General features: G+C 47.4%; 1 protein-coding gene across 6 annotated transcripts in view; it reads right to left on the reverse strand.

The window, feature by feature from the left end:
• The window catches only part of LOC117583829 (band 4.1-like protein 4), a 59,595-nt gene that overhangs the window by 3,288 nt on the left and 35,503 nt on the right, over nt 1–20,804 (reverse strand). For 2 of the 6 annotated variants that reach the window (XM_034272420.1, XM_034272421.1), the window contains exons 3-15: nt 19,142–19,246; nt 18,669–18,793; nt 17,100–17,197; nt 16,825–17,033; nt 15,821–15,973; nt 14,584–14,756; nt 12,686–12,970; nt 10,361–10,807; nt 9,900–10,298; nt 9,556–9,840; nt 9,353–9,493; nt 9,132–9,278; nt 7,586–9,020 (exon numbers count right to left, since the gene is read on the reverse strand). In XM_034272420.1, the coding sequence (XP_034128311.1) occupies nt 7,586–9,020; nt 9,132–9,278; nt 9,353–9,493; nt 9,556–9,840; nt 9,900–10,298; nt 10,361–10,807; nt 12,686–12,970; nt 14,584–14,756; nt 15,821–15,973; nt 16,825–17,033; nt 17,100–17,197; nt 18,669–18,793; nt 19,142–19,246 (4,002 nt within the window). Of the gene's footprint in view, nt 1–1,172; nt 1,871–7,585; nt 9,021–9,131; nt 9,279–9,352; nt 9,494–9,555; nt 9,841–9,899; nt 10,299–10,360; nt 10,808–12,685; nt 12,971–14,583; nt 14,757–15,820; nt 15,974–16,824; nt 17,034–17,099; nt 17,198–18,668; nt 18,794–19,141; nt 19,247–20,804 lie in introns of all 6 variants that reach the window. The other 4 variants (XM_034272418.1, XM_034272417.1, XM_034272422.1 and 1 more) reach the window with 4 other exon arrangements.

Here is a 20,804-nt window from a genome sequence, read left to right on the forward strand (position 1 = left end):
GTCGAATTTCCTAGTACCCATCGCCCTGTCTCTGCCAGCTTACATAAATATTTGTGCGTTCCCACTGTCTGTCGAAGCGTAAAACGTCGAGGCAGCCGCTGCAAAAACAGAGGCAAGTGGCAAGGACTTTGGCCTCAGCAGACTCTGGATGCCTCCCAAGATGGAGGCAAACAACGAGAGCAACGGCGTACGCATCGCAGTCAAATCAAATGTAAATCCAAAATGAAAGCAAGAACCGAGTGAAATTGAAATGAAAATGAATGTTTGCCTGCGAGAGGCTTTCCCATTGTTGTTTCCCTCCCACGATTGTTATCGTTGTTGCCTGCCACCCACCCCACTCGGGATTTTTGCCTGGAGGCAATTGAAAATTGGCAGCTGAAAATGCGAGGCGAAGCGAGGGCAAGAGGCCAAAAACTGTTTGGGGAGATCGCACAGAGACTCCGATTCCGAGCTCCTCAGGCCTAACGGGCACATTAATACATAATTTATAATGTTTTCGTTCCGTTTTGTTTTTGCACACTTAAAGACGATGTCTTCTGTGTCTTCTGCTGATGGAGATTTGTATTTTAAATTTTGAACGGATATTCAATAAAGGTTAAATGCGTAAGAAAGGATGTTTGTTGGCAGCAAATGGAATTAAATAATAAGCAATGCCATCTTCATGGAATTGGTCATGGGAATCGTCTAAAGATGCTTTAATTCGAAATGAATAAGGGTTATGCATACGAAAGGGTTTGGGGAACGCCCCATTATATTTATATATATTTCAGAGTGAGGATGAGTCGGGGATGAATGCATGAAATGATATCGAAATAATAGACAATCTCTTCTTCAACATTCCCAGGGATCAGATCTAGCAAACATTTCAACGCATCAACTTCAACTTAATCGGGGAAACACAATGTCCTTTACGGGTTCGACTTAAGTCAACTGCAACTTGGTAGGGTAAGGGCTAAAAAGAATGCAATTTCCAACTAAAGGGCAGTCGCGCTCATTGTTTGTCGTTGTGGCATGCAGGTCAAATAGGTATCTGAGTAACTTGTCATGTTAGCTACAAAAAGAAAACGGAAACGGAAACAAGTAGAACGGGTAGCATTGTTACCCCACATACGAGAATCTAGCGGCGTGGGTACAATCGAAAACGAAAAACAAAACTGAAAATAAAAACTTACCGTCGACTACTTTGGATAATTGGCGATAGGATTATCTCTAAGCTGGAGGAAATGTTTTGATTTTGTTGTAAATTCGAGTGCAAGTTTGTTAGAGTTGTTGCCGATGATGCTGCTGCTGCTGCTGCTGCTGCTGCTGCCACTGCTGTAGTTGTTGTTGTTGAGGTGCTTGGGGCAGCTACGTTGGACGGGGGATCGCTAGTTGGAGCATTCGCATTCGCAATGGAACTGGTACTGCTACTGGTATTGGTAGTGGGATTGGTATTGCTACTGGACTTGACATTCGTATTCGTATTTGTATTTGCGTTCAGTGCGGGACAATTTAACGTTTGGTTTGCTGTGGTAATTGGCCCTAGCTGATGCTGTTGACCACTGTAGACATTCGCATTGCAATTATCGAAATTAATATTGGTTGCCGCTGTTGGTGCCACTGCCACTACGTGGCACTGTCTCCCATTGTTGTTGATGGCGTTGTTGTTGCACGTATTGTTATTGGTGCTGTTGTGGCTGCCTGTTGGCGACATCAAAGGTGCATCTGCATCAAACATATCCTCAGCCTCGGCAGCCTCATCATCATAAATGTCATCTGTGTCTTCTGTCTCGTCGTTGGTGGTCTGTGCTGCATCCTGTTGCATGGCTTCCAGCACCATCATGGCCTCATCTTCCTCGCTGCACGAATGCGACGACGAGTGTGTCCGCATCTATTTCGATTTCGATTTCGATTTCGATTACGATTTCGGGGTAGGGGGTATCGAATTCGGGGGTGGTTCGGTGTGTTGGGGGGATTTTGAAAATACAAACAAGGTTTAGCTTTCTTGCAGGACTGGGATGGCTCTAATCAGGCTCTATGGACCAGTAGTTTTAGCACAATTTCGCATGCACTTACTCGACTCTAGATTATCACAGTATTACTCACAAACTATAACAATATCGGGCCACAACTTACGACTAGCATATTAATTATGGACATTGGTGTTTAGAGACTCGGAGACATGCATGCCATGCTTCATTAAACGACTATGTAAATCATATGTATACATGTATAATACGAATATCCATTGACAAAATCAACACAAAAATGGTATGCTATTTTGAGTATTAATTAAATTACAAGACCCCTGTTAACATATTCCATGTCCATTTTCTATCTCATTTTGTGCTTATAAATTTATCATTAGCGCCACGGGCGTAACCTGTCCCGATACACAATTTTAATTACACACAATGAAAAGCAGCGGAAAATATTCGAATAACAACGGGAGCAACAATGCCAAATGCCAATGCTAATGGTAATGGCAACAAAAGTCCGCCTGATTGCACTCTCTATGGAGTGGCCAGTGGTGGCAGGTTGGTGGTCGGTGGCCGACGGACAAACAGCTGACCAACCGCATCAAACCACGCACACAGGTGGTACATGTACCTCCGAATGGGTATACATACGTTGGGTTGGTTCTTGCTCCCCTAGCCCATTCGACATTCAGCATTCGCCATATGCCACACGCCCTGCGGTTTGCTCTTGATTGCACGGCGAATAGCACAGAGCGATTGCTTTGTTGTAATGCCGATTGTAGCTGTAGCTGTAGCCGTAGCTGTATCTGTAGCAGGGGTTAGTAACACCACAAGTCTGCTGGGGACTGAATTGCACTTTAATTTTCCTAACACAAATATCTAGTTGAGGGAAAAACGAGTTTCTATTTGGCAAGAGGCGTCTTTTAGCGAATGAAAAGTATCCATTATGATAGTATTTCTATCAAAGGAATCCATTATTTGGTGCTTTCCGTAAATGTTCCATAAATTTAAGCTCTTTGGTTAGTTACAAAAGTTAATATTTATATATTTAAAATCTCCATTTCAGCTTCTAGATTTGCATCCTAATAAATTTGAAAATATTTATTTAGGAGAAGAAAGTACTGAAATTAAGCTCCTACTAATTTCCATTTATGAAATGTATTAAGCCATTCATCCGGCAGACATGTGTGGTTACTAATCGCATTGAATCTCACTTCCTCGAGCGTTTCTGCCTCAGACTCAATACACTTAAAAGCTCATTCACTTGTGCTCAAGACACGTTCTGCTTTAGCACATTTGATGCCTTTATGATGCCAAGTTCTTTGGCAAAAATCACACAGAAACAGGAACAAACACACAGAGGCAGGCAGGCAGAGGCACAGACACAAAGGGGAAGATAAACAGGCAGGGAAATGGCTCCAGGTAGTGAGAGATCGACATATTCATTTGTAAATGAAATTAGAAAGATGCACAAACACACTCAAAGACCCTAAGAGAGAGCTCCCAGGAAGAGTCTATAGGAATGGATAAGGTATAGGGGTTCGGGCTTGTGTCTACCCTGCACTCACCTAAACTTAAGGCCTTTGTGTTGCTTCTGGCTTATGCTTTTTGTAGCCAACTACAAGTTTGTTGCAAACACAACTTACGCTGCAATATATCTACATATACATATTTTGTGTATAGAATTGGATCTGTGTGTGCGTGGATGAGCATGAGGAAGGCTCAGAACTTTGTTTGATTTTCTATTAATTAAAATTGCATTCAACTTGAAAATCGTATTTGTTGCCTCACAGGAAACACACCACACAGACAGACAGAGAACAGGGAACAGAGAAACTTATCTATTATGCCTCATGCCATGCCAAAAGCCAGGGTGGGCGCTGTGGCACGCCCATTTCCATTCAATAATGAACTTTGAATTGTAGCCTAATGGAAACACGTACAAGATTGCTTAAACAAACTTGAAGAGAAGCATTGGCCAAGGCCCAAACCAAAGGAATTTAATTAATTTTCTTCGCTCCCGTTTATGGGTGTGTATGTGGATGGGGCACGAGAATGGGGCATATGTGTTTGGCTGTGTGTGTGTGTTAATTGGGCAGAGTCCTATGTTAAACACGCCCTTGGCATGCCACCCAAACAGACATACACACGAGTATAGACACGCTAATGCATCAAATTGTGTGGCATAAATGTTGGCGAGTGTCAAACGCCCCCTTCATTAACACGCGGCCAACAGGGGCGGCACGAGGACAAGGCTGCTCCGTTTATGGCATCCAATGTCAGGGCTCGTCCGACCTCCGACCCCGTCTAGCAACTGTCGCCATCAAAGATAATTATTACCCACCAACCTGTGTCCCATCTGCTTAGTAATTTTTTTTTCTTTTTCAAGTACTCCCCTGGGCTTCAATCCTTTATTCCCGGCTATGCATAAAACATTTGAAATATTTTTTTTTTTTGAAAAAAAAGGTGAAAAATGCATGCGAAAATAAAACAGGAATGCGCTGACATATGCCGCCCGTCGGCGTAAAGACAATAGAGCGCTTAGAGCCAGAAAAAATACCGAGTGTTCGAGTGTTCTCTACATTTCCCATTTTCAATTTGTCTACATCCTGCATAATTAAATCATCGCCGGATTCCGGGAAAATAAAAATATTATTTGTTCAAAGTTTTACCTTTTGTTGAACTTTTTCTACATTTTCCGCACTATTTGTCAGGGTAAAAATGTTCTCTGCCAATAAATCAATGGGTGGCAATCGCAAATATTTTTTTATAATTATTTGCTGTTTTGCCCGTAGCTGTGTGAAAAGCCAGCTTCGTTATTGTTTTAACGTTACATTGTTGTCCCATAGTTAAATATTTAATGCATTTCTGGTCCATTGGCTGTCCGTCAAAGCAAAGTTTGTAATAACGAATCGGAATATACTCGTATGTAAATATGCAGATGCCATTTGCTCATTGCATTTTAATAAAGTTTTAAAAAGTAAGCTTTAAATAATAAATCTCTGTCGAAATAATTTTCTTCGCCTGAATAATTTGTTGAATTTATAAAAATCACACCTCTGGCTTTCCATTTCCCCCTGCCCCATCTTTGAGATCTTCTCCTTGTAAGCAATTTACCGACCAAATCGCTTCAAGCCAAAGCTGTGTCTAACTTTGTTGCTTTTATTGTTTGCCAATTGTGTTAATCTAACATTTGTTAGTCTTTGGCTCGCTCCGCCTGGATGTGCGTGTGGTGGGGGCCCTACGGCGACAGGCACAACAACATGACCAAAGAACATGGGTCAGAACAATGGATATAATAACAACTGCAGGCGTTTTGCACAGGACAAAAGCTTCATTGGAGATGCTTTCGTGCCATCCTTTTGCTCTCCAAAAGTGCTGTAGCCCTTGAAACAACAGCAGACCAAATGACAGAGACAACAACAATCGAAACTTTTGCCACATTAAATCAGTAAATTTATTGACTTAACTGCTTTTCGGGGGGCGGCGAGGACATGCCACCATCAACCCGTGCCACGCCCTCAAACCGAAAGCACCTACAAGCCACATGCTCCCCACCGACTGAGGGACATTGTTTGAGGGTTGTCAGCATTGGCGTTTGTCTCTTGGCCGCTGGCTGCGCACTTTGCCACTCTGCTGGCCTGGCCCAAGATTGTGCCCATGTGTCTTGCGTTCTACGTCCTATAACCTCCTATCTTCGTATCGCCGTATCCCCTGTGTCCCTGTGCTCATGTTTGGCTTGTTTCTTGCCCCTTGCTGTGCTGTCATAATTTTTGATTTGCTTGTTTTATTTGATGTCCTTGCTGATGTCGTTGCTTTTGCCAGGCGTTGCCAGGCGGACGCTGCTCGCTCTCTGAGTTTCAGTTCCCGTTCTGGGTCTGCTCCTCACTAAGCTGCTTCCCAGCTTAGGAAAAACAATTTTGCAAAATTTATTTTATAGCAAAATTATGCCAAACATTTCGAAAATGTTTCTATGTACTCGGTGTTTGTTGGTCGTTGGCTGCCGTTCTTGCTATTCCGGCCATTTGTGACACACACACACACACACACACACATCTACATATGGCTATATCCTCTTACGCACACACACACACACACACACACACGCACACTTATTCGCTTATGTATGAGAGTGGGTCGTGAGATCCAAGGAGCTGCTGCCTCTGCCAGAAGCTGGCCCAGAATTTAGTTTAGAATTGTAAGTATTTTTGCTCTGGTAGCTACAAAATTTGTGCCATCAGCTTTAGTTGAAATTATTTGCCCAAAAATAACCTCCCGCCACCAACCCCACAATCTTGTCTGTTATATAAACTTGGATAATGTAGCGCAAATAGTTGCTTATTATTTATTCCCTTTTATTGCCATGCCTTCAATCTTGAGGTCCCTTCCTGCTCCTCCCTACAGCCCTACAGCCCTACTGTCTCAGCATTCAGCCTTTTGTCTTCACTCTCTCTGTTGGGTCTTTATGGGTCTTTTACTTTTGGGTAATTTATTTGTGCGCTAAACAAAAATTAGTTGGAATATTTCGCTTGTTAATTAGGCATGCGTGAAATTGGGCAAACTTCTGGCCATAGCATACTTTTGAGTTGAGCAAAGTTTTGGCACAAAGATCTGATTGGGGGAATGTTTATAGCGCTGGTTTCCTTAAAGTTTACACAAAACTATTTTATTGGCATTCGTGTGCCGCCGCCTAGTCAAGGAGACTCCCTGGAGTGCATGGAGTATCTTTCTCACGCCTTAAATTTAAGTTAATTAAATTTCAGTCTATCCCGCAATTCAGATAGTAGCAGACGAATGAGTGGAGTGGAGCTTATATCCAGACATAGACTCGCCTTTTGATAACACACACAGAGTGAGAGATGGAGAGAGCGTGGGGTTAGAGGGTACTCATGAGGGTGTGTATAAGAGATAAGTGCGCTTATAGAATGGGGACACAGATACAGACATACACACAGACAGTTGCTGGCTGCCGGTTCTCACTCCAAATGTTTACAATGAGTCTTACAAAATAATCAACATAAAAGCTTCAGTTACTTATTACGCTTGCACAAAGCCATATACACTCGTACGAGCTCGGCTTCGTTATAGAAATATACAAACCCAAAAAAAACATATACAAACATATAAAAAATCACAGAAAATACAATTTTGTGCTAGGAAATTAAGTATACGTCATGCAGTCAGGAGACGACTCTTACAACTAACTTTATGCGTACATATGGATGGTAGATACGAGTGTAACTTATGTTTAGAGATACTTAAGGTAGCAGCTACTAGGTACGCTTCAAGTGAACTAAGTGCTCCGCTCGAATGCGATAATGCCAATAAAGTACGGGATTCAATTAAAGTGAGACGCGGCAAAACACAAACTTCAGCTCGAAAGTAAGGAAATACTTAAAAAGTTGGATGCAACTTGGCGAACAACAGAACATGCAACAGAGGGAAAAAAGAACACAAGTTGTGTAGGGACAAGGCAGCAACAATTTGAGGAAGAAGAGACAACGACAACGACAACGACAAAGACAAAGACAACAGAAAGACAACAACATCGAGAACGAAAACGAGAACAACATGCGACAGGTTTACGGCTTACACGCAACATGCGACGGACCTCAAATCTTACTCACAGTTTGCTGCGTGGAGGTGACATTCGATGGGGCAACATTCTGTCCATGTTGCAGATAGACTAATGGACCGCCAGCCACCGAAGACGATGCGGACGAGGATGGCTGCCTCGATGCCATCGATTGCATTGACTGTATCGACTGCAACGACTGCATCGACTGCGGCTGCTGTACAATGGGCGGCGTTGACGTTGACGGAGCGGCTCCTTTGTCAAACTGATAGTACATGACATCGTTGGCGGGCGCCGAGCCGCCGTACAGAGGCGGTGGCGGTGGTGGCGGATCGGCTGTCTGGGAGCCAGAGATGTGATATGCGGTGGGCTGCTTCTTGGCCGATGGCGATCCCCCAGGCGCACCAGCCGCAGCACCAGCCGCAGCTCCTGCGCTCGGCCCCGACCCGCCTGGCATTTGCGGCATCTTATAGTTGTAGATGTAGGGCCGCTCGTACTCCGCCCCATGGATGTAGGACAAGAAGAGATCCGACTTGGCTGGCTGCATCCCATAGCGGCCTGAAGCTGTCGCCTGGCCAGAGCGCTGACCCGGGGGACGACTGTGCCCAGAGCTGGTCACGCTGCTGCTCGCATAGTGCAGTGGATAGCAGCTGGCATTGGCCAACTGGGAATGGCCTCCGCCTCCGCCTCCGCCTCCGCCACCCCCGCCCGTCAGCAGCTGAGTCTTGGTAATGCTCTGACCGGAGAGACGTCGCGTTGGGACCCCAATGTCCGACTTGGCATCGCGCCTCTTCACCTGCGCCGCACTCGTCGAGGGCCCCTGATAGTAGTACGGGGCCGCCGGATTGCTGGGCCACTCCACGAAGCTGCGTTGTCTGCTGAAAGCACCACCACCACCCCCAATAGCACCTCCGCCACCAGTTGATACCATGAGATTGCTGCTGCTGCCACCGCCGGTGGCCACGCCGGCCCCTGCCATCGATCCCGAGCCCCTGGCCAGGGCATTGTTCAGGCTGAACTTGTACTGGTTGTTCTCAAAAGTCGTGTAGTGGAGCAGTCGATTGGCGTGGCCAGCCGCCGGGGACTGCATTGGGTTAGTTGCATTTGTTTTTGGATTTGGGGTCGGGTTCGGGTTTGGGTTTGGGTTTGGAGAGTTGGAATTGGGATTGGTATTGGTAGTCGTGTGCCCATGGCCCGAGGAAGAGGATGCGTTGTGGACCGGCGCCAGGCCGCCTGCACCGCCGCTTGTGGGATTAGTGGTCGATGAGGAGGAGGCGTATTTGTAATTGGACTTCTGCTGCTGCTGTTGCCGCTGCTGCTGGGCGAACAGCGAGCGCTGCTGCTGCTGCTGATTACTCACAGTCTGTTGCATGAGGCTGTTGTAGCCGCCATTGGTGCCGCCACCGGCGCTGCCGCCCGACTTTCGATGTGATCCGCTCGAGGCGCCCGATGATTTGTTGGTGCCATAGCGTGTGCTGTCACTGGATCTGTGAATGGGATTGGGAGGGAGGATTAGGGAGACGTATGGAAACTTCCCAGTAAATAATTATGCCACTAATTATGGGCAAATATCGTTATAATTATGATAAATCACTTACCTTTCGGAGGAGTACGCATAATCCTGATCAGCGCCCAGACCCGAATCTGTGTGCTCATGCGAAACGCGTAGAGCAGAGTTCTCCAATGGACTCAGATTCGAGCCGGTGGGTGAGATGAAGTCACCCATGCTCATGCTGGACATCATTCTGCAAGGAAAGAAGGAGACAAGAAGGAGGGTTATGGGTTAACCCAAGTAAGACTTCCCCTAGTTAACACTTACCTAACCAATCCATTGTTGCGTTCACATTCTCGAGATGATATCGTGCTGGCCGATCGTATGGATCCGTTCTTCGGGGCATTGCCTCCCGCGCTGGCGCCACCGCCGCTAGCCTCGTGCGGATGCGAACTTTGGTAGTAGAGCCTGAAAGGCGGCTCAACTATAAGAACCCGCCGCTATATCTGCAAGATCCTTTTCCTACTCACCCTCTGATGCGATCAACGCGAATCCGCGCCTGTCCAGCGCTGGCGGAGCCACTGCCATTGGTTATGGTGTTGCCGGAGCCCGTGCTCTTGGCTCCCACACTGCTCTTGCTGTTGCTCTTGTGGATCTTCAGATTGGAGTTGGAGCGCTTTGACGTGGTCTCCACCACTGTGTAGGGGATCTCCCTTAGCTGCTGCTCCGACATGCCCTCGGTGTCCACCAGATCGAACTGCAGGTGCTTGGCCAGCTCGCTGTTCCACATGCGACTGCGAGACTCCGAAGGAGATCTACAGAAAAGAGTTGGAATTGAGCATCAACTAGGAATGTGGCGTGTCCTTTCACTCACTTGTTCTTGCGATGCCTCCTTGACTTGTGGTGCGAATGCGTGTCCGAGTGGCTGTCATTGCTGTGCAGACTGCGAGCCACCATGCTGCTCTTGGACACGGCCGCCTGCTGGACAGAGCTCTGACCAAGACTGGCCTCCGCCTGCCGTCGTTGCACCTCTCGCCACTGCGTGGTGGAGTCGATAAGCTCGGCACTGCCACTCCTCATCGAGGAGCTGCGATGTCCGGAGTAGCTGCGTCCCCGTGTGCTGTCATGATCCGAACCACCTGCAGAGTCCCGACGATGCCTGTTCGAGCGGCGATGCTTGCGATGATGCGAGCGACCCGAACGCCCCGAACGACCCGAGCCTCGAGACAGTTCACTCTCATTGTCGGAGGTGCGACGATGGCGATGCTTGTGTCTGTTAAGGGAACAGTTTTCAGGTATTTTATCTCCTTTGAGATCTCCTTTCCGAAGACTCACCTTCGTGTAGATCTCGAGTCATTCGAGGAATGACTCTCCACAGAGCTGGACCTGTAGCGCTGCTGCTGATGCGAGGCGGATGAGGAGCTGGCCCGCTGCTGTCGATGGTGGTGCGACGACGAGGACGACTGCTGGTGAGGATGGTGGCTGGTGCCATGGCCGTGGCTGTGGTGCCCATGATGGTGGTGATGATGCGCTGTGCTGGCCGATCTCACGGAGCGTGGACTCGAGGGATTGTGGCCGAAGAGGGAGCGCTGCTGGGACCTGGGCCATGGGGCACTGCGCGTGCTTCGCGGCGAATCAGGTGTCTGGAGGTTGCCTTGACTGTTGTTGTTGTAGCTGCTGGAATTGTTGTTCTGTTGCTGCTGGGAGGACTGCTGGTGGCAGGGTCGAATGCCCAGGCTGGTGGGAATGCTATAGGTGGATCGGTAAGGGCTGTCATAGTTGCTGCAGGAGGAGGAGGAGGATGAGCAGAGATGGGAAGAGATGGGGGATCAGTCTCGCATTATTTTGCCATAAATTTAAATTGTTTAACATAAACGTTGATTAAAGTCTGCGGCATTGGGGGCCATTTAGGCTGTCGGAGGTGCCCCAGCGCTATGCAGAAGAGGATCGCCTCCAGTCCTAAGCCTGAACATCGAACTCCCATTCTGCAGCACCAAGTGGAACTCCAACATCCAACACATCCAACTGCAGCACAGATCCAAGATCGACACAGACAAATAATGCGCGTGTGTAAAATTGAGTAATTGCCGCACTGGCAATCAGCGGGCAATCATTTCGTACTCTCAGGAGTCGTCGCCATTTGACTTGGACTTGGCCATCCAGAACGTGCCTCAGAGACGGACATTGAGACTGAGATTGCGAGTGAGACTGCGACTGCGACTGAGACTAAGACTGAGACCAAGGCGTGCCTAGTGATTTATGCTCCCGCTTCGTTTTGGTCGTTTCGATCTCTCAGTGCAGGTCTATCTGCAGGAGGCAGGAGGCAACTTGATTGGCCTGTCCCGGCTGCCTGATGTTTGGGCTTCTCTTTGTTTGCAAATGATAAATGACGTGAGCTATTTGCTCATCCCAATCCCAGTCGCAGTCGCAGTCGCAGTCGCTTCCTAGGAATTGCCTGTCCACCGATTACACAGCCAGAAACACTTTGTGCGGATCGGGATTGGGATTGGGATTGGGATTGGCTTCTATTACCTTATTTAGACCCTCACCTGAGCGTGTAATTTATGCATGCAGGAAGGTGAAGGTGGGCAGCACAACACTTACACTGACAGCAAACACTGACAGCAGAGAGCAGCAGCAGTGGGAGTGGGAGTGGGAGTGGAAGTGGGAATGGGTTGGGAAACTACTCTCTAATTCCAACTGCTGTTATGGGATCTGCGTGGAATGTGTGTGTGGTGTGTGCTGTTCTTACTTTTTAACAATAAATCTCATTGCATGACTCAATCTCTCTGTGTGTCCTTCCGCTTCACTTAATCGCTGGTTCGCAACATCCTGGCAACGGTTTCCGTTGCCCAGAAACTCGACTAATGGCTGCATTTTTATTTGTCTATATAATTTGATGTGCACAACCATAAAACATTTAATAAATGTTGCGTCTAGACAATGTAACTGCCTTCAAAATGGCAACTAAATGGATTTTGAACACGAAATTCGAAACAAAACATCGAGCAACCCATGGCATGGGTCAGGGCACTTGAACGAGGACAATGCCAAGGAGTCAGCCCAGGCCCAGGCCCAGGCCCATGCCCAACCCAACCAGTGGGTTCTGTCAAACACAAACATGAAATGGATTGTAATGGCAATGCGAGTGATGAAGTGTTCTGGCTGCATTCCTTTCAGATTGAACCGAGCGAGACAATCAAGTGAGCCGTGCCACCAAATTGCAATTGGATGCTGCCAGACTCTCTGTGGGGCGTTCGTTGTTGGCCCCCAAAAATATGTTTGAAAATTAAAAACAGATCAAAGGGAAAGGCTCTCGAACTCTCGAACGGGCCACATGAGAGCTCTTCCGGCGCGACGGCGGGAGCAGCCTCTAAAAATTATTACCACAAAAAGTACAAAAAAATCGAATCCCAAAAAGGAACAACTACGTCAAAGGAAGTAGCAGCCGCAGCAGCGCCAGCTGCATAAATGGGTAAAAAATACACTAAATAAAAAAAGGAAAGTACTGGAAAGAGAGAGAGGAGTACTCTCTCTCTCTCTCTCTCTCTCTCTCTCTCTCTCTCGTTCACTCTCGCTTTGTGCATATGGGCGATGGGTAAATCAGAACTTTTGTGCATGGAATGAAAACAAATGATGGACATTCGGGGGGATACTCACTTGGAGATGCTGTTGCCCAGACCTGGCTGTGGCAGCGGCCTGTTGCCCATGTTGATGCCTCCTCCTCCTGCACTGCCGACGACTCCGACTCCTCCATTGCCGACGACTGCGCCTAGAGAGCTTCCTCCTCCTCCTGCTCCTCCTAGGTTGGTGCCACCTCCTTTGTGGCTGTTAAAAAAGTCATCAATCACGCGTCTGGGCTGGCGCTTGGAGGGCACGCGAGTAAAGGCTGGCGGGGATCGTCCGGCGGCCAGTGCATCCTTCTCCGTTTGCTTGTCCGGTCGACTTTCGGGTGGTTTCGGGGTGTTGTTCGGGAGTTGGCGGGGGGTTGGTTGGTTGGTTGGTTGTTGGTGGCAGACATGCGAGTGGCGAGTGTTGAGTGTTGGGCACAACATAAAAGTAGGCATAAAGGCGTCCAAAAATATTAACAACAGAAACGGGGAGTATGCCAAAAAGTAAGCTAAAGGCAAAGGCAAAGGCAAAGGCAAAGGCAAGGCAGAGGCAAGCACAAGAGCAAGAATCAGAGGGAGGGAAGACTGGCTCTTGATGGTTTTGGCTAATAATGAGCAGTGAACCATAAAAAGGTTGTAAACCCAGGACCAACAAAACAGAATAAAAATGAAGAAAAACTTTCATTTGTTTCACAAATTAAAAACGCCAAGGCCCCTGGTGCTCCCTCCCTCTGTCTCGTAAAATGCGAACCGGACCGAGAACTTTTCTTCTATTTGTTGGCTAGAGCCTCCTCGACACTGCACACACTCTCTCCTGTCGGCCAAGTTAATAGTTTCGTGGCCACGTGAACTCGATTTGGGGGCAAGAAAGTTTAGCGCAGCAAATAAATGGTCAGCCGCAGTCACCGCAAATGTCTGTCATAAACATGGAGGCAGGACCGCAGCATATGGACTTGGCCCCCCTCCTGCATCCCCTTCCCCCCATTCGAAGACCAGACCCAATCCCCTGCCACATTCGTCATGCACAATTTGGCTTGCATTTGGTCAGACGTGGCTTAGAGCCGCATTTCACAGAAAGTCATTAGTGGGCTTTGCACTCGAGTTACTTTTGGGCCGAATGCCCGCTGGCCCTGCCCGCCCTGCCCTGCCCAGGCAGACCCGTGTGCTCCTGCTTCTTGCCGGGACTCGTAGATCCGACATTTTTATTGGACTTCCAATTAGTTGACCATCCAGCGATGGCGTAAAGTTGATCTATGTATGCTGGCTGGCTGGCAGGCTCTCTGGCTAGGCCTCTGCCTCTACACCCATGCTTCTGTTTGGCCAGAGATGATTTCTAATTGGAGCCGCACGAAATTTGAGCAGTCAAACACATACGAACTCGCTGCACTTGGATGCAGGCACTCTCTTTTTTTTTTGGCCGTGGCAAAGGAAAACTGAAAGTAACTTGTGGTTGCACCCTAGAGCTATTCGCAGACAAAAGATTGCAGGAAAGGAATGTGAGAATGTGGTACCCTAACTCTTAGGTGGATTATTCCCCCACATCAATCGGAAAATGCTCTATTTTGTGGATCATAATTGAAGCTCAACACACTAATGAGTAGCAAGCCCTCCCATTTATCCTCTTGAGAACCAGTGCCAAGCATCCACTTGAGCCCTGCCTCTTAATGAGCTAATCACATGAGATGCACTCGAGGCGGCAGGGGATTTGGGTCGAGTTGGGTCCAATGGAGTTTGTTACGTCTTAATTGGCTGCGCTTTCGGGTTTGGCTCGGCCAATACATTAGGCATGGCAGAGTCTAGCTCGGAGCTGACATGGCTATGGTTTTTGAATTTAACAACTTTATCTAATGGCCATGGCATGACGAGGGCGGAGCACATGACTGCACCCACTTGTCTGCCGAAATACTTCCGGCATGTGTCTCACCCCGGCTGGTGTAAGGTACTCACCTGTGCCTGAAGCGGGATCCCAGTTGGAACAAATCGGTTGCATGCGACTGGGAACTGGGCAGCGGGGCGACGCGCACCTGCCTGAAGAACGCATGGTGCTCCACGCAGCATCTCCACAAGTGTTTGCACGCCGATTTGCGGGGCGTCTCGAAGCCATAAGTGCTGAGCTCATTCTGTGGAGACGGGAGAAGGAGAAGGAGAAGGAGGATGCGGGAAATGCAGTGTGTGATAAGCGGAAAAGTCAAGTCACGACGACGGGGCCATGGCAATGGAAACGAACCGATGGGAGCGTTGTTAGCGACGATGCCGACAAAAGAGTCGACTCGAGTCGAGATGAGTCGGTTGCCAAGTGATGGCAAAAGGCAAATTGAGTGAATGAATGCCTCAGCAAAAGTTGCTTCCACTCGTTCCTACCGCACTCAATGGTGCGCCCCCTTTTGCGGAACTTAAAGTGTGAATTCCCCAAAAAAAAAAACAAAGAGGGAAAGAAGCGTCAAACAAAAATCAAGTCGAAAAGGAAAAACGTTAAAGTTTCGCCTTTTGTGCACGTCAACTGGCTGCAAAAAGTTTTTTGATTATCAAAGCGTTAACACCCGAAAGTGTACAAGTTTCAGAGGCTGCCATTCGGTGTCTTCTATCTTCTATCTCTTCTACCAGAGAGCAGCAGCCAGCTACTTGTTGGCTAACGAGTCTTCTGGCATTTTACTCCGCTCCTGGCGCCACTTGATGCCGCTCACAGCCAAAAAGTTGTCACCAAAAAGAAATTGGCGACACTGCAAAATTGCAAATAAGAAATTGAAAATAGCGGGTGGATGCGATGGAGAATATGGGATACCCTTTGAATGGAAGCTGCAAGTAGGATTCGATTGATTGATCACTTGACAGTCATTGGGGATAATTTTGTAATGCATCCTTCAGTATTTAAGCTTCCAGTAAACGAAGTTTGATCCCAGATAAATCCTACGCTTGCGGTCAGCTGCTGCCCCAGCTGTAAAGCATCTCTAATCCCCCACTGATCCCTGCACTATTATACTACCCTTTTCTTTCACTACTTTAAGCCATTCCACTCGTTGTACGAACTGCAAATTGTATGAAGCACTTGTCGGCCAACCAATTTATGACCAAGATGGGGGATCATCGTCAATTGTGGCCATTGTCGCCACTCGCCGGTTCCCGGCTCGTTCCCTATCGCCCATGGCCCTCTGCATTGTCGCATTCGGGTGCGTGAAAAATTTACATTTTTATCGCTTATCCTGAGCATAAAATAGCGTCCTTTATAATAAACTTTGGCAATGCGCGGCCAATAGTAATGAGCCACCGTCGTCTTGTTGCGCAGCACCACAATCCCGCTCGGTGTGAGGCCCAGGAAGTACTCCACGCTGTCCTCGCCCTGCGGGAGAAGGAAGAGAAAATTGAGAACTTTGGTGAGAGCGAAACTTTGGCCAAAACAAAAGGCAGGCAAAAAGTTTCTCTTTGGCCATTGCCAAAAAATGTGTTAACAAGAAGAAACTTTGGCGCCCATTAGCAGCAGGCGGCATTTTTATGGATAGCGAACGTCGCGCCCCCGTCCAAAGGAATATCCAAAATAAATGTAATTTTAGCTGTTAATTAAATTAAAAAAGAAGGCAAAGAAAACGAAGAAGGGAAAGGGGCATGGTAAAGGGTGAGGTTGAGGCCAAGGGAAATGGGGAAATGGTAAGGAAAAGCCAAAGGAAAGACGGCTGCCTGGCGCCGCGATAGTCTATGATTTGTGTCTATAAACAAACACAATGGCGACGATAGAGATGATGTGGAAGGGAGGTCGCACATACCGCAACCATGTGGAGTACAAGGGTTCATGCCACACACACGCATACAAACACAGCTGGTGATTTATTGAGGTTTGATATCAAAGTAAAGGGCAATAAAAAATGCAAATGAAGTGCCAACTTACGCAGCACAAACTCAGGGGATCGGGTGCGGGAATCGGTTGTCTGGGGTTAGCGTCTCGTCTGAGACACCCCAGTTGCCGGGGATTTTTTAGGGGTAATCATTGCCCTTCCCCAACCCACGCTTTGGGGTCCAGAAATGTGAGCAAATGATTTATAATATTTGCCATGAAATGAAATTAAACCTTGCATTTCCCAGCTGACCCAAATGGAGGGGAAACTCTGCCAGAAACCAGCTGTGGTTTTTCGGTGGTTTATGTGTGGAGCAGCAGAAACCGCAGTAGAACCCCTGACATTAGAGCTCGTAACTTACCAAAACGGGATGCAGATCAACGCCGTACATGTCATGCCATTTGACTTTGTCCAGATAGTTCAACTCCGCACTGGATGGGGACATGCCCTTGAGCTGTTGGTGCAGCTCGGAGACTCGCGTTTCCAGCTCATTGCTTTGGTTGGGCAGCAGCCGGAACTCGGAGACATAGCCCTTCGAGTGGCGTCGCTGATCGTAGTCACCCAACTCCGCTGCAAATGATGGATATGTTTAAGATACTCTGCAGACAGAGAAGGTCTGAGGTGGTCTCCACTTACATTGGACCACAAAGGCACCCAGTTCGGCGGCCAATTCAAAGGCCACTGGCAGTCGTCCCTGGAGTACATCCTGTTTGACTTGCAGAAAAAGTTGGTATCTAAAAGGGACAAATTTCATTAGTCAGAACATCAGAAAAGAGGATGAGGCATTACAAACTAACAAGCGGACAAACACAATCCCTGGGCATAAAATTAGTTGACACACCTCTCCCTCCCCCATTCGATGTTCCATCGATGTTTGTCCAAGGCAAACACAACCGGAAAACTTGTTGACTTTTGGGCGTAACGTCAAAATCATGTAGCAAGTAAACAACAGACGGAGGCAGTCACAAAAACCAGATTCAACAGGATGCAACAGGAATGTTGCAAAGGGATATACATGTGTACATATAGCGATGGAGAGATGCAGGGTGTCCTGTGTATCATATTTCACAATTATTTGCCAAGGCCTGAACTTCAAGTTGATGTTTGCCTTAATCCTTTTCGGTCTAGCCGGCTGCTGTCCTCGTTTGGCTCTCATCTCCCTGATGGTCCTCCCCTTTTCCATCTATCCCTGGGAATTGGCAACTTTGTCGCTGTCGAAAGTCAATTGCCGTTCATTGTATTGCCGCAGACTTTGTATAGCTAACATAACAAAATTCTTTGGGTCCATGCTCCATGGGAGTGCACTTCTCCCATAATGCATTCAGTGGCAATTGCATTTGCCACACACACGAACTCATGAACCCATGAACCCATGAACCCTACTTTCCATACAGTTTTCCACTTGGCTACAAGTGCATTTCGATGCATTTATATGCGCTAATATTAGCGTTGCAGCAGCAGCAGCAGCAGCAGCAGCAGGGCATCAGGGCATAGATTTTGATGATGTTTGGCCAAAGGGTGGGTTGTCCATTCTCCATCCTCAACAATCCACATTGCTGCTCTGCTGCTGTCTCTGGCGATGATTATGGCGAACGTGTCGTCGTATAAAGTGCAAATATTTGCACACACCAAATGCTTGATAAATGCAGCAATCGCCCCCAGACACCATCGAACGATGATGATGAAAGCCATGACTATGTACTGTGTCCACCCTGTCTGTCCCGCTCCTGTGTCCACATATCCCTTGACAGTGCTAACCAGCATAAACGTTTGCGTTTGCGTTTGCGTTTGCGTTTGCGACATTTGGCATTTTGAACACCAATCATCCACGCCACTCTATTCCACTCCACTCCACTCCGCTCCACTTCACTTCACTCGAAGCAGGGCCTATCCAACTGCAACATCTGCAGCCCTGCCACTCCATTATCAATTGACTATTGCGTTATTTTTAATTTATTTTGCTTAATGTGTGTGCGCATAAATGCATTCATTTCATCGTGCATTATCCATTAGCTGGGAGCTCTCGCCTTAACAGCATCTCCATCGTCCATCCGCTTCATTTATTGTTTATTGCATTATAATTATGCGACTGCTAACAAATTAAATTTACTCAAATTCAATTTGATGCATATCCCAGACCAAAAGTGGCGCCACATTAAATGGCTTAAATAATTAATTTAATTGAGGATTCTGAACCGCACTCACCTGGTGATTTCCTCCAGCAGCTTGCACGGATCGGCAGCATAGAATTTCACACCGAAATACAAGTCGTATGGATCCGATTTGGGTTTCAGTTGGCGGGAGATGCGTGAGGCAGGGTCCAGCCAGTGCTGCCGCAGAGAATGAAACACAATAATGAAAGTTTAAAGCGGCTAAACAGGTCATGGCCGAGACGAACCACAGGGGGCATGTGCTAGTCAGACACGCACAAAAGTGTCCGTGAAGGACAACAGATAGGTGCTTGAAAGCGAAATTATGTAATTTGCCCCACAGCGATATGAGGAGACTCAAAGAGTTTCGCGACCGTCTGGGCACCGGCGTTTTGTTCTCATTTTCTTTGGCGCTCGTTGCGCCTGAATGAATTTCAATGAAAATGAAAATGAATTTCTAAAACCAATATGTGTGCCCAGCGGAAGTAGGAGCAGGACGAGAGTCCTCCACAAAACTGTCTGCCTTACCGTTTGATTCTCCTCGTCTATGTAGCGTATGCCGAAGTATGAGGTCTCGATTAAATTGAGCCTGGCAAAGACGACATCCAGCAGAGCCTGGCCCGGCAAATCATCCTGAAAATAGACAAGAAAATTCCTGTTAAAACAGAGGAGTAAGGCGGGGGGTGCTGAGTTGGGTCTGGAAAGCGACTGGGCAAAGACTGGGCAAAGGCAAACACTGTGGAAACACTGGCTAACTGTTGAGCCATTGAAAGGCCACAGCCATGGTCCTCAGTCCTCGGTCCTTGGTCCTCAGTCCCTGGTCTCTGGTCCTCGTTCTGGCCCTGTTTCTCCGGTTGACTAACTCTCTCTGCCGTCTGCCGACAAAAGTGAAAACTTCCCGAGTGACAATTATTCAATTGGAAAATTGCTGCCTTTTTTTGGAGCCGCTTGTTTCTGTTCCTGTTTCTGTTGCCTTTGCACTTTTCTTTTGCTGTCGCTGTTTGCTGATAAAATAAAATGAAAAAATCTAATAAAAAAGGAAAACAGAGAAAACAACGAGCAGCAAAGCGTACGCCGCCAAAAGCAAATAAGAAAATGTCCCCCCACAAAGCAAAAGCCAAACAATTTATTGCAAATCGAAGTGTGGACAAAGTCGGGCAATCAACAATTTTCTGTTGGTTTAATTTAATTTGTTAAAGCTTTAAAATGCCAATTCCCTTTTTTTTTTGTTCTCTGTCTAGTGGCAATAATAAATTGAGTTGATTCTCTGGGGAGACTGCCCTTCTCCATGTGCTCCTGCTGCCAAAAAAAAAAAAGGTTGCCGCAGCTGCAGGAACCACAAAAAAGCACCCAAACTATGGTCTATGGCCAGGGGCGTACTATTGTTAACCGCAAAGGCTCCTGACACGCCCTATGGGGGATGGATGCTCCTTCATTGTCTGCCACGTGTCTCATGTGGAGCAGCTGGCGCTTCAACATGTTTGATTCTCTCTCTCTCTTCTGGTGGATGTTTCAATACCCATTACTCAGAGGGTACCCCTCAAAGGGAATATTAAGCATGTAATAACTGGAGGACAGTGATATTTCCTATGCCAAAAGCAGTCGATTGAAAGTCAAGTCTTTTGTTTGATCCATTTGCTCCATTTTCTCCATTTTCTATAACCAACTTGATCTGCGAGGGTATCAACTGCCTCGGCACTCTTATACAACATTCCTTCATTGTTTTTTGTTGTGGTTTCGCTCTCTTTTTCTGGCACTGACCAACAGACAGTGACTTTTGCCTTTTGTTGCTGGCGTTGCGTTGCCATTGGCATTGCTTTTGCTGTTGCTGTTGCTGTTACTTTGCTGTTCGAGCCGTTGCCATGTTTTATTTATGGTATTTTGCCTGGCCAAAAGATCCCTTTGGGGGCCACATCCTGCACACACGACAGCGATGGGCATCGCATCCCTTCACATGCATTCCCTCCACTGTTTTACTGCTGTTGCGTCATAAACTTAATGGCTGGCAAGTGTGAACAAACTGGGATTCGGCCAGGAGCCGAACCGAGCTCCGTTTTGAATTTATGTTAAGCATTTTCTGCTGACCCAACCGAAACGAAGGAGCACTCTTACATGCTCCGACTGGCATCGAGATGTTTAAGCTGCCGTTTGGGAATTACAAGTGCCAGAAAATTGAGTTGAAGATGAAGGC

This window comes from Drosophila guanche, unplaced genomic scaffold (genome assembly GCF_900245975.1).
Source record: "Drosophila guanche unplaced genomic scaffold, DGUA_6, whole genome shotgun sequence".
Lineage (NCBI taxonomy): Eukaryota > Metazoa > Arthropoda > Insecta > Diptera > Drosophilidae > Drosophila > Drosophila guanche.